The 17266-nt window shown below is 34.1% G+C and overlaps 1 protein-coding gene across 3 annotated transcripts in view; it reads left to right on the top strand.

Moving 5' to 3' along the window:
- The first annotated feature begins 5278 nt into the window (after nucleotides 1–5278).
- The window catches only part of LOC140145929 (nidogen-1-like), a 67271-nt gene continuing 55283 nt past the window's right edge, over nucleotides 5279–17266 (top strand). The window contains exon 1 of one of the 3 annotated variants that reach the window (XM_072167665.1): nucleotides 5279–5601. In XM_072167665.1, the coding sequence (XP_072023766.1) occupies nucleotides 5413–5601 (189 nt within the window). In that variant the 5' untranslated portion in view covers nucleotides 5279–5412. The remainder of the gene's footprint in view (nucleotides 5602–17266) is intronic. The other 2 variants (XM_072167663.1, XM_072167664.1) reach the window with 2 other exon arrangements.

Below are 17266 nucleotides of genomic sequence, written 5' to 3'. Positions count from 1 at the left end.
TGACGGATTGGCATGCGTCATGTCTTTTGTCATCTGGTCATAGGCCTAAATTATGACGGACAATGCCACTCGGTCCAATCCCACCTGCCCATTTAGTCCAATCCCATTTTGTAGTCCAAACTCACTTGGTCCATATGCCAATTCCCTGTTAGTCCATGCATGTCCCCATGAGTTCCAATACTACCGATCGACTTTTTGGCAACTCGATTCATTGGATCGCCTTTCCCCTGACAATAACAGTACAGGGTTACCATGGTTACTGCAAATTTACAGTCTGAACTGCACATCAAATCACCAAACAATATCCCACTTTTGTAGTCTTTTTTTTTTAAAACCCAAAAGGGGTAATTTTCTTTTATCGTCCCCATTTTAGCATTACCCTTAAGGGATCTAAAATGAGCGTTTATTGCGTTTCGATAGTATTTTTTGTGGCACATGAGAGCACCTCAGACCTATCGAATTGTATTCTGAATACGAAGCATGTCTTTCTGATATCAAATAATTTTCATTTTTTGAAAATCACAATATAATACCAATTTTATGACAAATTATAAAAATTTGATATTTTTCGAATTTTTTAATGATTTGCCATAAAATGTGTATTAAATTGCAATTTCAAAATTCGATATGTCTGATGTGCTCTAATGTCCCAAAATAAATACTGTCCAAACGTTCATACCCCACCTTAAGCATAGTAATTTTTGACCCCAAAAGGGTTAAAAGGCACATTCTCCGATAAAGTGTTCAAAATGCCAAATATGTGTCGTCCATAGTGTCAAGTCGTATTCAGACTTGTTTCTTCAGAAAGAAAGAACTTTTATTTATATAACTTATACTTAGGAGTTGCTTTTTAAAATGTGTGAGGCTAGAGGTTGTAACATGCCTAGAAAGTATAAAACAATAAAGCTGATTATGCATGTCCATTGTTTTCCTCCATGTCGCCAGCCAAGGTGTGTTCAGTATAACGTGTCCCTGCTCTCTAAACATGCGCGCATATTGGATTATAAGTACTTTTCATTAGCTGGTATCATGCCCTAATATAAATCATCACAACACAGATTATTAAATTTTTCCACCAGGTCTTTCAGACTATGTCGCCAATATTGTTCACAGATACGTTACCATATTTCTAATGGATAACAATCTGTGAAAATAATTGGCTAGATGAATGTTCTCATATGTGATGGATCAAGCAGGCTCCATAGTTATATTATATATATGGAACAAAACACAATGGTTTCAAAGTAAAAAAAATCAGGTCTATTAATGGCAAAAAGTCCTGACGTTACGTTCATGCCTTCACAGATACGTTACCTAAATTCTACTCTCCTCGGAAAAAAGGCTGTGATAAATGAAGCCAAATACCATACCAGACTTTAGTACATTGGGTAATGACTGATCAAGTATGGGTATTAAGTCGGTCAGTTTTTACACTTGCACGATTAAGACAAAGATGGAAAAGGGTTTCACAGATACGTTACCACTGATACGTTACCCCCAATACGTACAAGTAATATTGCTCAAAAATGAAATATTGTTGAAAAATCACCCATGCATTGTTTTGTGTTCTTAAACTATTAAAGTTTACGATTCTGAATGAATTTTATGAATTCTTTGTGGTTGGCATTTTGTCATTCCTGAGACCAAACTTGGACGCTTTAACGGAGAATGGGCCCAAAACAAATATATTTGACCTATAATATAGTCATTTCAACCCGCGGTGGGGTTAATTGCAACCACAATTTGGGGTCAAAAAGTTGACCTTGTTTGAGGGGTTAAATTCGACCCTTTATAGTATGTGCATGTAGTTGACTCAGGTAACCAACGGGGTCAAAAATAACCTTTTTGTGATCGGATTTTCACCCCGTAAAAAAGTATATGTGTTGGACCAAGTGGGATGTGGTCCAAACGGGATATGCCCCAAAATTAGTGGGACGTACGACATGACCCAAGAGCTCCCAAGTGGGATGTGGAACAAGTGGGACCGTAGACCAAGTGGAATTGGACTAAGTGGAAACTGCCCAAGTGAAAGTTGGACTAACTCTTCCCAGTCACAGTTAGTCCAGTTCCCACTTAGTCGGACTAAGTGGGAACTGGACTAACTTTGACTGGGAAATGAGCTACTGGGAAATATGTAGGCTTATCAAGTGGGATTGGTATTGGTATTGGACAAGTGGCATTGGCTCTAGGGCCATTAAGATGAGTGATAAAACTATACGAACACATATCGGGAGTTTAGGGCAAGAAAGGGTGATTGTCGGGCTGGGAATTGAAAGAAATACTCAAGTCAATCTTGGAAAAGTAATAGTTTGATCTGGGAAAAACTATAATAGAAAGAATTTTGGTTGCGAGTAGGCCTATCTCCACTCCACAAACCCACCTGAACAACATGAAATAAAACTCTCTTTAAGGGGTTTACACCCCTGCCCAATTTTGTGCCTATTTTTGCATTTTTCTCAAAATTATAGCTCAATGGTGACAAGTAAGATATGTATATTATAGGGGCAAGGACTACAACTACTGCACTGGAAATTTTATTTCAACACAGACAACAGTTGTGGAGTTACAGTCAAAAATGAGGGAAAAACAATATTTGATCAATAAATCAATAACTACTTGCCTTGAGTTGCTGAATTTTCAGTGCAGTAGTTGTAGTCCTTGCCCTATAATATACATATCTTACTTGTCACCAATGCGCTATAATTTTTGAGAAAAATGCAAAAATAGGCACAAAATTGGCCATGGGTGTAGTACCCCCTTAAGATGTTAACTCCATTCATTGCTCATCATGGCGATCATAAAAATCATCAAAATTAAGATTTTGGAACCTTTATCATTGTCATAGATGTGCTAAAGCCGTGTAGGCCTACTTAAAGACAATGCATGTTTTCCGACTGTTATAAAGGTGAGGGTTGGCCTAACTTGACTTTCCTGCAAAGGGTCATAAAAAAATAATTTGAAATAAAATAAAATAATACTTTCTGCCCCATCCATTCACCCCGGGCCATTCACAGGAAGAATTTGAAATGGGATTGAAAATAAGATCGATACGTTTGTAAGGCTGTCAAGACCTTCCATGGAAATTGTGTATATTTCCATGGACTTTCAATCCCATTTCAAATATTCTTCCTGTGAATGGCCCGGGGTGAATGGATGGTCTGGTCTGCATACAGCATACATGTACGTCAGTACGAGCAAACGCCCTCAATGCACATTAGTAATTAGTTTCATACATTTTGACTAGCGAGGTCGCTGTGTGCTATATTGGACTGGGACTTACAGGTACCCAGCAGGTTCAAGTCATGATTTTCTAAGGTGAGCGGCAATGTTGTCGCAAATTAATTATCCCCACACATGTCGTTAAAAGTGGGGGTGGGGGCTCGGATGGGGGTAGCGTGGCCAGCCCCCATTCCAACCACTTGGCAGGTAGACGGAGTAGGAGGAGGCCAGAAACAGGGATGCAAGCTGACCAGTGAAGGAAAAAGCCTGAAAAGCGTGAATCTGGGCCAAAAGCCTCCAAAACGGGCTGAAAATAAAGGAAATTGCGGGAATTTTGACTTCGTGAAAGCAGGAATTCCTGCAAAAGCAGAAAAACTTGCATCCCTGAAGGAGGTTGGTGCTGGTTTAGTATGGTGGTGCAGCGAATCATGTCCCGCACCACGGGATGACCGCCCGGGGATGACCGTGACGATGATGGTGATGACGAAGATGATTATGAGGCCTAATCATATTTATTATTCGTATATTTATTTATTTATTTACTAATTAAAGGACGACAGTGGCGTACTAGTGCGGGCGATGTGGGGGATGACATGGGCGGCGCCATGCTAACACTGAATCGACCATACGGTGTCTCCTCCATCCGAGCGGTGAACTTTTTCGCACGCTTTTCAACATAAATTTGAAGTGAGTTTGAAAGACAGCTTTAAGACCGAAATTCAACTGGGGCGTGGATCCTTGGTCTCGGGCGCCCAACCCTTCAATGTTACACCACTGGAGGGCGAACTAATGTATTTTTAGGTTTTTATGTAGCTTGTAATTCATACTTTTTAGACTGGCGGTAAGAACCAGTTTAACTTCACCATTCGGATTCACCATTGACCATACCCATTCGGTCCTATTATTGGTTATTACATATTTTACTATGCTACGTAACAAAATATCATAGATAGTGCATACTATTCTTTTTTATTGCTATTACAAGACAAAAAATTAAGAACATCAACTTCATCAAAATCGGAGGACGTTTCGGATCCCGAACGATGACCTTCGACCTTTTCACTAAAGTAGAGATATTGACCAGCAGAATATTATGATTTATGATAAAAAAATTTACAATTTTGTCCCTTGTATAAACTAAGGCCTTGGAATTCTGGTATTGGATTAGCCCAACAACTATTTTGAAACTGAATTAAAGTCGACAGATATTTAAAATTTTGGAAGTATTGTAACGTTCTATCGATTTCTTTCTGAACATTACAGTGAAGTTGAAATTTAGCCCGAAGTTGAGACGTTTCATCATTCCTGGGATCACTATTTTAGATCTTCATCAACTCTGATTTTAACTCTCACTTTCTCCCTGAAAAATATATCAAACAAAATGTACAAATATGACTGGTATTGGCTCAACATATTTTAAGATAGGATTTTATTTATTTTATTTTCTTAAGGGTGGTGTAAGGTCTAGTCGCTGTACATTGTAACCGTGTGGTAGCAATGTTATTTGGTTCTGCGTGTTAGCCATAGGCATGAGTTTTGCGGATACTACCTCAAAATATCAAAAGCTATCTTAAAGAACCACTGAACCAATACCGGGCTTGTTTGTACTCAATTTAATGCATTTTTCATGCTGATTCCAAATATGGTCATGGAAATTTACATTTCTGAAAATATATTTTTATTTAAAAAAAATTGAAACTTGTTTTCTGCAGTCGACACCCGCGTGGAGGGAGTTAAGGGTAGTTGAGTCTTTAGTGTGTTTTCCTTGCCTTACGGATAATCCTTAAAGTCACAATTGCGTTTATTTGTTCCAAATCGAACAGCTGATCAACAATAGGAACAAAGGTTGGATTGACTTACTCGTCAAAATAGGGGTGACATCATCACCATGTGGTATATATTATTATTAAAATATCATTATCAAATATTATATTCCTAGTAAATGTCAACTGTCAGTAATGTTTTGAGTGCGTAATACTGTATGGGGTATTTATAGAAAAAAGGTTAAGTACTTACAGACTTGGTTGTGGTATTTTGTTACCCGCGGATAAATGGTATAGTCTATAATCGAGAAACAACTTAACTGCGCTGAACTTTGTGAACGGAGGGGCATTCCGTACGAGCAAAAACGCAGTCATTCGTCTTTCAATAAGTCTAATAGCGAAGTTGGAAAACAGATATTTGCCTGAAAAAATGGCATTTTCCAACTGGCTTTTACTTCTTGCCTGTGTGGTCGTCGTGCAATGCTATCCAAGGAATAAATTCTTCGATTATGGTTCTGATTTTAATGATAAGATTTTGAATACCGGGGATTACAAACAGACATCTTTGGGCTTGGAAACACCGCTGATATTCTACAATGACAAGCACTATTACCTCTATGTGAGTAACAATTAATTATGTTGTATACTATTACTAGGCTAATTGGTTTATTGTTAATTGTTAAATACTTATATTTATCTGCTTTTATTCGTTTCAAGTTCAAAATTGCATTCCTCCTGAATTATTAATGATAATAAACAAAATGAAATAATAGCCTAGTATGTCGTGAAAGCACGGAAGAGACGGATACATTTCATTAGAAAAAAAATAGTGGTTTTAGTTTAATTAACATATGTTTTAATTGCAAAGGTATGGTAGTGCTGTGTGCCGGGATATTTCTAGTTTTACTTAGCACTAGCAGTGTGTTTAGCCATAATTTTTGTTATTGTCGGGTTGTTTGCTGAATTTGTCATTTATTTTGATTTGATTATTTTGGGAATAAGTTGTCAGTTTGCGCTATTTCATTTCCATTTATATTTGATCCCTACTTCGAGCAATACCATTCTTTCAATCGTATATAGCCTCGGAGCTTGCATCACAATACATTGTCACAATAATTGTGTCACGGTCTTCAAAGCTTTTAAAATCTTTGTTTATCAGATTTTGAGTTTATTCAACTCTGATTTGCGATCAAAGTTCAATTTACCCTGTATAATTATTGTGTTACAATGTAGTTAACTTATGCTTAGAGAGAGCGCGTGTGACATTTTGGGAATCCTCTTGTCTTGTCAGAAAAGATAATTACTACGTCAGAGGGTTTTAATTGAATGTATCAATTAGTTATTGACATGTCGGACCTTTAGACCTTGCATGGATAAATATACCATTAAAATCTGGGCATCAGTCTCCCGGGATCAGCCTGTTTGAATAACAAAATAATGACGAAATCAATTTGATTTTGATTTTTGACAGACATTTTCTTTCTTCCCTTCCTTCGTTACTTATGCACTTATTTATTGATTTATTTATTCCCTTTCTTATTTACTTTCTTATTTCTATTTCAATTCAGTAAACGTGCATAGATAGGGCCTCGTGCAATACACATTATAATTTTCATTTTTCACAATCGACTATATCCAATACTTCAGAATTATAATAAGAGTTATTTTATATTATAATTTAGACAATAAATACCCCCAACGATATAAACTTGGAACTTTGCATCGGAAAAATGTAGTAAAATCAGTTAATCGTGTAGCTTTTTGAGACAAATCGCTCATGATTTTCTTTATAATGCATACATTTTGACTGGATGGTCATATTCGTTCTTACAGATGAATTCAATTTATATCGAACAAATATTTACTGAATGGCAAAGGGAGTGGCGTATAAAATTATTATAACAAACGCTTCAATGAATAGGAAAAAATTGATCGTGTTCAGCCTTTTCTGTTTATTTTCATTTAAAAGTGTCTTAATCCAGACTGAGATGCCTATCACTCAGCATCAAGGGCCTGAAAGAATGTAAGATTCAAGAGGTAGATTTACAAAATGTATGCAATCAAAATCCTTTGTAGGCTATATGCCCTTTTACCCAAAAAATTAATTCGCATACCTCTTTTTTATAAGTGGGATATTTTAATATACCACTTGATCGACGAGACAACGTGGGGTTTGTTGGCTGCAGAAACAATATTATGTATGCATGGATTAAATTTTATATGATCAATATGTCACGATATCAATAACTTAAATTTCGATAATCGATATTTAATTCAATTTGTATACATTCATTGTTATTCCAGGTAGATTATTTTTACAACATTGTACTATATCAAAATCCAATAAGTAAACCAGTATGCAAAGTGTCAGTCAAAATAATCAATTCATTCATTCATTCATATTTTATTTTCATCAATCATCAAATTGCAAGTAATGATAAAACAAGGAAATACGAAATACATGAAGCAAGAATATTAACATAGTATAGGAGTTTATAAAATATAAATTACAATATGGGGCCTTACGTCATTTGGTGAGTTAATTGAATTATATAAATTACAATATGAGTTAATTGAATTACATAAATTACAATATTATCATAACTCTATAACTTAAAGGAGTATTTCGTGATCCTAGCATCCCCTTTTTATGTCATTTTCATTAGATATCCACGAAAAAAACCTATTCCCAAAATTTCAGTTGATTCCGATTTTGCGTTCGTGAGTTATGCATGATTATGTGTATTACACTATTATCACGAAATGCCCTTTTAAGTATAAATGCATTTCAATAAATTAGCCCCTCCCTCCTCGCCTCCCTCCTGGAAGTCTGCCCCACTCAACTAGCACAGTTCCTAGAGGGGGCGGGTGGGGGGGCAAAGCAACCGTTTGAAATGTCAGAGACTCGGCACTGAACAAGTGCTAGGGCGAAAAGCCGTAGAATTTCCCTTTTTTAAGTCAAAGAACCTTTCTAACAGTTGACACAGAACTGTTATGATTTTGGTTATTTAACAGTGGCTATGTTTTTCGAAAAGACATATTTTGTTTCGATATCATCCAATTTATATTAGAAATTCTGAATCATATTCGTTGGAACATATCCCATGAAAGGCTCACGCAATCACTGCACGACATCGCTACACGACATTATGATGATTGAATGCCAAGTTTCCAGCTAATATTGAAATTGACACAAAGATGATTTCGGCTTAAAATTAAGTAGGACTTCGTTTCTCATAGAAATCATTTAAGGTTGATCTCATCTGCTACATGTAAATCGTTGCCAGGTTGGTCTAATGTATAGAAGTATACATGTGATTAATTTAGAATGGCAAACACTACTTGACAAATCAATCTATGATTTAGATAAAAAATTAAAATGATCGGTTTTCGGAGAAAATACCCAAACATTTTTGACCCAATTTTTGGACAAGATAACAAAAAAATCCTTCAGTGATTTTTTTAAATTAATTTGCAAACACTATAAATATATCTAAGGAACTTTTTTGAATTAAATTTTGCTTAACTTTGGGAAATATTCACCAAAAATGGTTGAAAAATGCTGAATTTTGTTAAAAAATCATAAAAGCATAATTTCCACCCAAATTTCAACTCCACAAAATTGAAAAAAAAAAAACCTGTTCGTTTAGATAATTATATTTAAGTTTGAAAAAAATTCACAAAATAAAATTACTGAAGGTTTGTTTCTTTCTTTCTTTCTTTTGTTTTTTTGGTTGCCTGTTGAGTAAAATAAAAATTGGGGGGATTTTCACCAAAAGTAAGTATTTTTTTTACCATGGATTCGTCAATTGTTTGGCATTCTACAGGGTGTATCAAAATGATTGGTGCCCATCAGCTTTGTTGTTTAACGACTGCTTCCAAATTCAATATATGTTTCTCTTGAAATGATTACAATTTATATAGTTGTATGACCTTTTATAACATAAATGTACAAATAAGGTGCATATTATACTGCATTTGGATGTGGCGGTCATGTCCATACTCACTGGGTACCAATCAATTTGATACACCTTGTATATGTATACTTTATACTAAATATCAACACTTTAGCATCTATGCCGCCCAAAGTTTCCATAATTCCATGGTTAAGACATAAGATGGTCTGAATACGCAAACATAGTTGCCATGGTATTTTAAAGTTTTACTTGACCATCAACATGGCGATCAGTTTCCATTTAAGGGTATACGATGTATTGTTGGTCGAAGCAGCCTGAAAGAAAAATCAATTTTCATTATATAAATCAATATATTATGGAAAAATAACACTTTGATGTTTTCCAAAGGTTTATTCTGCAAATCATATACTTGGAAAACTTGCTTGATTTATTGTTGTTAATGAGTTATGTACGTTTTACAAAACTGTTGTTGATTCAGCCCTCTTTACAACATAACTCTAGAACCACATGACCTACAAAAGTATATCTGTGATATTTGAATTCTTCTACACACTCACTATGAAATGATCAATGCAATTTTTGCCAAAGCTCACTACCATTCGCAAGATGCTGTGAACTACCAAATCGCAACTAGGCTGCGGAGGCATACATTTGAAATTGGTAGATATGGCGTATAAAAAAGCACTGAAAACTTACCCTGAGTATTTGACACCAATTTGAAACTTAATTAATTAGGGTGTCATTATAGGTTTAAGGTAAAAGTCAAAGTTGGCAACATTTTTGAAGTAGATTGGCTGTTTGACTATAAAAGTATAACATTCAAAAACATTTTTTGAAAACTTGCTGCAAAACTGTTTGCAAAAAAAAATATTACAAACAAAATTTCTAAGTATTTTGAAATATTGGTTTTATATCAAATGTTTTCATGATCATAAAAACATTTTGACCAAATTCATGATCATAAAACTTGCTTTGGATAAGAAAGGTCGAGGACTATACCATAATACATTTGCCTATAAGGTGACATTTTTACCAAATTCCAGGTTTTTTTCCACAGGTTACAGGCAGTGAGGCAGGTATTTTTGATGCATACGTTGATAACAAGAGGTCTGCCATACACATTGGAGCCAGCCCTGGATACCTGTGCTTATTTAGATCATCCAAGCAAACACATAGCTATTTCCTGTCTTTTGTCATTTCAGGCATTTCAATTCAACTATAAACTTTTTTTGCCATTTCTAGCAATATTTTCTCAAAGTTGAACTTTTTTTGCAGACATTTCAGTTTTAATTCCCTGGGCATATCAGGTTTTATTGTAGTTTTGTGGATTTGAATTTTAACGAAAATGCATACTTTTCACGGTTCGATGGTCAATGGTTTTCGTTTATAAAAATAAGAATAAAAAAATACTTTAAGGATGGTAAACCAAGTGTTTACATTTGCAGGGTCAGATATATCCCTCTCCACCCAGGTCTCAACTGCACAAGTTTAAAAAAAAAATCAAAATTCAAAAATGTCAGAATTGTACATTTTCATGACCATATTTGGAATCAGCATGAAAAATGCATTAAAATGAGCACAATCAAGCCTAGTATTGGTTCAGTGGTTCTTGAGATAGCTCTCGATATTTTGAGAAAATATCTTAAAACTTGGACTTTTTATGTTGAAGTCTATGGTCAGCATGCAGAGCTTTTTAAAGTGTTTACTATAGAGTTGCTGCCTTTTCAAGTTCCTTCTGATCATAATCAGCATCAGCAAACCCTTTTAGAATGGGCATTGCAAGACTCCTTGTTCGTTTCCTTTAGAACGAGGTATAATACATTATATAATAGGAGCAGGCATGTCATAGTACTTTAGATACAGGGTGTCTCAAAAAAGGTGACATGTCATTTTATAATATTGTATAATGTTAACAAATTTCATGACATAATCTATGTACCTTGTACCAGTACCGGTGTACCCCAGGGCTGATGTAATACCTCTCAAGTTCACAATGTGCTTAGCCAGCATTAAATATTTTTAAACAATCTGTTTATGTGACATAATGCAACATAGGTTCATAACCACCTCATTTTGTCATGTTTGTGGGGCATTTGAGTAGGCTCAACCATAGCATGGCAGACACAGTATTTTAGTCTGATAACCAGCAAATAAAACTTGATGAGTTTTATTTTTACTGCAGAAATTCCAATGTGCAATATTTAATTTGTCAGTGTTTCCTAATGTGCAATTGATTCAACCATGAAAAAATAACTTAAATAAGAGAAAGATAAAATAAAAAGTATAAAGGAAAAATGTAAAAACAAAGTGTATGAGTTCAACTTTTGTTGCGCGATATTTTGATGGTTAGTCAATTTTGGCATCCCTGTTGTGTGAGAAAGGATGTCAACAGGGTGACAGAGAGCATGATGAGCACACAGAAACAACAAAATAAAACAATTACTACAGTGCACTAAAATTACCAATTACCTGTATGCGTGTGTGTTGAGGGGTCTTGAAAATTCACAAAAATGTTTCAAAATGTAAATGTAACTTAGAAGTGCAGTACCGGTACTTAAATAGCATTTACCTTTAAGGGAAGTAGTAAAACTTTCGGATTTGACATGAAAATTGAAAAATGGATATATAAATTGAAATAGGAAATTGGGGACTCATTACACAAAATATGAACTTCAAATACACTTTGAACATTGTGAAGGTGTCAACTCCCTGAGGGATTTGGCCTTTAAATGCACTGAATCAGAGAAAACCTCAATAACAGCAATAGACTACCGTATGGGACAAAATGGTCTCATGTACAATGGCACAGTTTAATGATACACACCACCTATCAGATCTCAAAATTTGACCTCATGTTGTTGGGTATGAGTTTTTGTACCCGAAACATTGAAGGGTCATTCAATGAATGAACAGACATATTGGGGTTAAGCAACTGTGTCCCTGCAGATGAGTCTGTTTGAAATCTTAAAATGCTAGTATAGAGCATAATATCCTTTGTTCAGCCTCATTTCTTGTTACATAGTTCCATGACATTGCACATTCCACATAGAAATCTTAAAATTGACCTTCATAAAAGATCATGAGATTTTATTACCATATGTCTACATTTATACATTGTATTAAGATTCAGGAACTGTGTGTCCGAAGAATTGGCATATGTGATATCCTTAATAATACAATGTAGTATTGGTTTAGTTTCAGTTCTTTTAAAGGCTGTGATAACATTGGTGAACCTTGTGGCTGGATGCCTGGGGAGAGTATGAACAACACCTCTTTAATTAGCAACTGTTTTGAGAAGTTACAGAAATCAAATTTCATAATTAGAGAGGACATAAAGTGATATAAATTTAATAAGGTAATCTGGTATGGCAAGCACTGTGCAGGTCGACCAGGGATTGTCTCATATCCCTGATAAAACTTGTGTCAATTGAATCACATTGCAACAAAGCATAGACACTATACCAACACAACTATAAACTCATTCATTAATATCTACCAAGTTTATTACCAAGTATTTATTGGAAATTTATGAACACTGGTCAATAGAGTACCGAAGTGTGACGTCATAAAATTTTCTTTTTTGCATTTCAGCATTTTCATGACCATATTTCAGTAGAACATGATGAAAAACATCCACATTCCAAATTTGGACTGTCTTTTGTGGAGAGAGAGTATTAGTTATTAGGTGAAGCGGAGGTATAGTGCAGGGAAATTATAAATGCTGAAGTGTCATACTGGGTGAAGCGAAGGCTGAACCCAGTATGACACTGAGCGCACGATAATTTCCCTGCACCATACCGACGCTGAACCTAATAACGAATTTATCATACCACTAAGTCATTCTAAATTTGGAAATAGTACGTTTTTAAACATTTTAATTGCTGCTAAATAGGAAAACTTTTCAAAAATAGATGACTGTTCCGCGTATTACAGATTGCGTGCATTTTACGCGCCCGGTTTACGTGAGTCGCCTTTATACGCGTACCTCGCCATACACGCCGTGATCGGGCTTATGGCACGCTCTTACTGACTAGATATAAAGCGTAAAATACGCACTCACTGACTAGATACGAAAATATATCAGGTTAGCGGTGTTCTTTGATATTTCCCTTAGTGGTATGATAAAGAGCGATCCCGAGAGAGATATCACTCTCTACTGCTCTCCTTAAATCTGATATACATTAGGAGAGTGATTTTTAGTGCTACTTAGTTGACCCATGGAGTACTACTACTTCCATGGTTGGCCATTCTCTGCTTACATTCTATTGTAAATATTCTAAACAGCTCTCCTTGAAGGCTCCAGAAGAGCTACTTACATGTATATTAATGCTCTCATGCAAATTCCAAAAGACAGTCCCTGGTGGTGGTGATGACGATGATGATGGTCATGATGATGATGATGATGATGATGATTAGCTAATGATGATATAAAATGTTGACAACATCGGTAGTGGCTACAATGACAACGATGATGATAATGATGGTGAATGGTGATGAATAAATGATGATAATGATGGGGATGATGAGAATGAAAAAGAGTAATCATCAACTCCATTGCTCTCTTTCCTCCATAAAAAAGCAATTCTATTCAATAAAGAATATGATGAACATGCAAGTGTTGTTATAAGATTATTTTGTTGAAAAAAGAACCTAATTTCAATATGTTAAATGAGAAAAATAGGATCTTTCATTTGGTATCAATTTATTACATGATTTTTAAATTAAGAATACCAATATCACTCTGTATAAATGTTAGTAATTCCAAAAGGAATTAGTCACATGTACAAGGAACATTTACATATTCTTTTTTTCATGAATGCTTGAAAGGGACAACATTTATGTTTATACATAAGTTTTAAAGATTTCCATTTTCCAATACAGTAATATAATTTGCCATTTTATTGGGCCACCTCCATTAAGTCAGTATTGGTCAGTTCACCATAGTGGTAGAGTACCTTGTATGTTTACCTTACAGATCATGTAACTTTTTGCACTCAGACTAAATAAAAAGTTGGACAAAGAATTTTGTTCCACTTAAACACAGGACAATTGATTTTGTTGATTTAATGGAAAGGCCTTTTGTCATTCACAACAATGGATTATGGCTATAATATTCAATTTGGTTTCCGTTTCAAGAATATGTAATTCAATATGGGGTAGTCTACTTCATAGACCCTTTTGGAAATTCATATCAACTCATCTCACATGATTACAAGTTCAAAACGAGAACCGCCACTGTCAAAAAGGCCCTATGGTAGGGCTAGCCTGCCTGGTCAATATGGGGAATGCCTGCCTGGTCAAAAGGTTTGAAGTCAACCAGAGACCACAGCTTAAAAGCCAACCACTACCAGTGCATAGACTATAAACATGCAGAAATGCTGATAATTATAAAGTATTCACTTTAAAGCTGTTTGTATCATAAAATTAAAATAAGTAAAATTATGTGCAATTTTGTGAACATTTCGCACATTACTGGAGTTTTATGGGTAGACTTTGGGATATGAGGACACAAAATTGTTTTTAACATGGGCATCCGAAAAGTACCGGTAATAATAACAGTCTCATAAGCCTGATTCTTTATATGGTTAATATACTCCTACAAAACGAAGCTAAAAACAAAACAAACTTTTAAGATGTAACCCCTACTAACATACGGTATTCTAAACTAACCAAAATAGGTCAATCACAAAGAGTCACCTCAAATCATGCAGCATACAAGAAATATAGTATTATTTTATCATATTCTGTTTAAAAAAACTTTAAATAACTTAATACATGTATGCATGTTTGTATGACAACTATGGTAACTACAACTATTACAAACCCACAAACTAGTTTGGTTTCAAATTCAAACACAGCAAGTTGTATAAACTCTAGAAAACAAGAAATTAGTACTCAGTGACTCATCTGAACACTGTAAACTTGTCTCTGTATCACATCATTATTTTGTTCATAATATGACAAAATGTCAATTACTGATATGAAAGTGACATTTTAGCACCAAATTTGTTACTCAACATTTGACACTAATTGCAATTTGATAACAATCATACTAGTATTTGCTTTGAACACTAAAGTATAGAGGTGCCAATGTTAACCCATATCAATCATTGCATGTGAATGAAAAAAAATAATTAACTTTTAAAAAAAAATTTAAGTAAAATTTAATATTTAAATATTATTCAATGCATGGATATATGCATAGTAGTATTGGTTCAGTGGTTTTGAGGGGTTGATTTTGTCATTTTGAAGGAAGTTTAAGGAACTGTTAATTTTGAGTGGTTACATTTGTGGCTAAAATGTCATGGTGTGATTACCTATAGACAATGATATGAACTTAAAATGAACTTGTTGCTGTTCTGAGTGGGTTTTTGTTTGTTTTGTTTTCAGAATACTTTATTAATTTATTTGCTCCATTTTATACTATTTCGGGCTTCATTTTATGTACAAAAGTGAAATTTTCATGTGCTGTATATGTTATGAGTAATTTATGTGAAATGACATTACTGAACAGGTTCTATTTCCATATTTCTAATGCCTGTTTGTTGACATGATAAAATACACCTGACAATATGAGCTCCGGATAGTTGTTAATATTTCTGTCAAATTAAAGGAGTAATTCTAGCATCCTCTATTTTATGGTATGTTGGAGTAGATATTATCATATTCACCAAAAGACTTTATTCCACAAATTTACATTTGCATATACATTGCTGTACAACTTTGTTCTGTTAAAATAGAAATAAATACATAATTTGATGGTATTTTTGCTTCATTAATGAAAAAAACTTTGCACAAAAACATTATGTAGCCAGAAGTTTGGGGTGGTATAAAAATCTCACTTTTTATTTTTAAATGAGTGGGGATGAGGCTATGGATCACAAAATTAATCGAAGTTTCTTGGGCACATATACCCAGCAAACACAAAAATGATCTTAACCGTTTATAGACTATGGGACATGGGCATTTATCTTTCACTTCCGTAGTCCACTCTTGGGCAGAACATAAAAACATAACAAATCAAGAGTAAATATATGTCTGAATTAATATCCAAAAAGTTCCCACGTTTTACTTTACTCATTAAAGAGTTATTTGGGGTTAAAAATGTGTTTTTCGTGATTTTTTTCAATTTTTGCCCAAAAATGTCAAATATTAAAATAGCTGTAACTTTAAAAATAAATTGAGTAGAAATTTCATTTCTATTGTAGATGTTACATGTCATATGGATTTCCAACACTGGTGAATAAAAATGTCATAGCACAACTCTAAAATATACAAAAATGGCAAAAATCATATTTTTGTGCTATTTTGGCCATTTTGACCTAAAATGTAATTTTGCATGGGAAAAAAAAAAAAATATATATTTTCTTGATTTAAAAAATATGTCATTATATGTTATTCTGAACAAAAAAGTTAATGATGGTGAATGTCTGTGACCTATAGTTTTTGATCTATGGCCCTTTCAAATTCACATATGGACTAAAATAGCATGTTTTTGTCAATTTTTTCAATATTAGGCTGAAAATGGTACTTTTTTGTAATTTTAACAAAATTTTCAGTGTTTGGAAAGTGGGAACTTCACATATATTATGGATATATTATAGTACTTTCATTTTAAGCTAGTTGTAGATCCACTGGTAGCTCGGTTTCCATGGCAGAAGCAATTATATCGTCAATTTTACTACTTTCAATGCAGCAAAATCATTTTAGTCATCATTTTACTGCATTGAAAGTAGATAAAATTGCTGCTACCACGGTAGTGGGCATACTAGTGGATCTTGAAATAGCTTAACATTAAAGTACAATTACATGTTCATATTATTAAGTGAAGTTCCACTTTCCAAAAACTAACAAGTTGGTTAAAATGGCCATAAAGGACCATTTTTGGCGTAATATTGGAAATATTGAACAAAAACATACTATTTTAGAAATGAAATTTCTACTCAATTTATTTTTAAAGTTACAGCTATTTTAATATTTGACATTTTTGGGCAAAAATGGAAAAAATCACGAAAAACACATTTTTAACCCCAAATAACTCCTAAATTACACAGTAACGTGCAACCTTTGAAAGTGGGAAATGTTATATTATTGATCAGTGATATAATAGCTATATTTTCATGTATAAACCATCCTCTACCCAGAAAGGGAGAACGAAAACTACTTTCTGAAGCACTTAGCAAGCCTTGTCCCATGGTCTATTATTCAAAATGTTTCAAAAACATTTTTTTAAATATCTGTTAAGTTTTTAAAATGTTATTGTAAAATATCTTGGGCAAACATTTTTGCAAAATATTTTGTTAACAGTTAAATAACATTCTGTTAGAATGTTTTGCATCACCCAGGTGCATCACATTTTCAAAACTG

This window comes from Amphiura filiformis, chromosome 2 (assembly GCF_039555335.1).
Source record: "Amphiura filiformis chromosome 2, Afil_fr2py, whole genome shotgun sequence".
Classification (NCBI taxonomy): domain Eukaryota; kingdom Metazoa; phylum Echinodermata; class Ophiuroidea; order Amphilepidida; family Amphiuridae; genus Amphiura; species Amphiura filiformis.
This window is presented reverse-complemented; position numbering and strand designations above follow the sequence as displayed.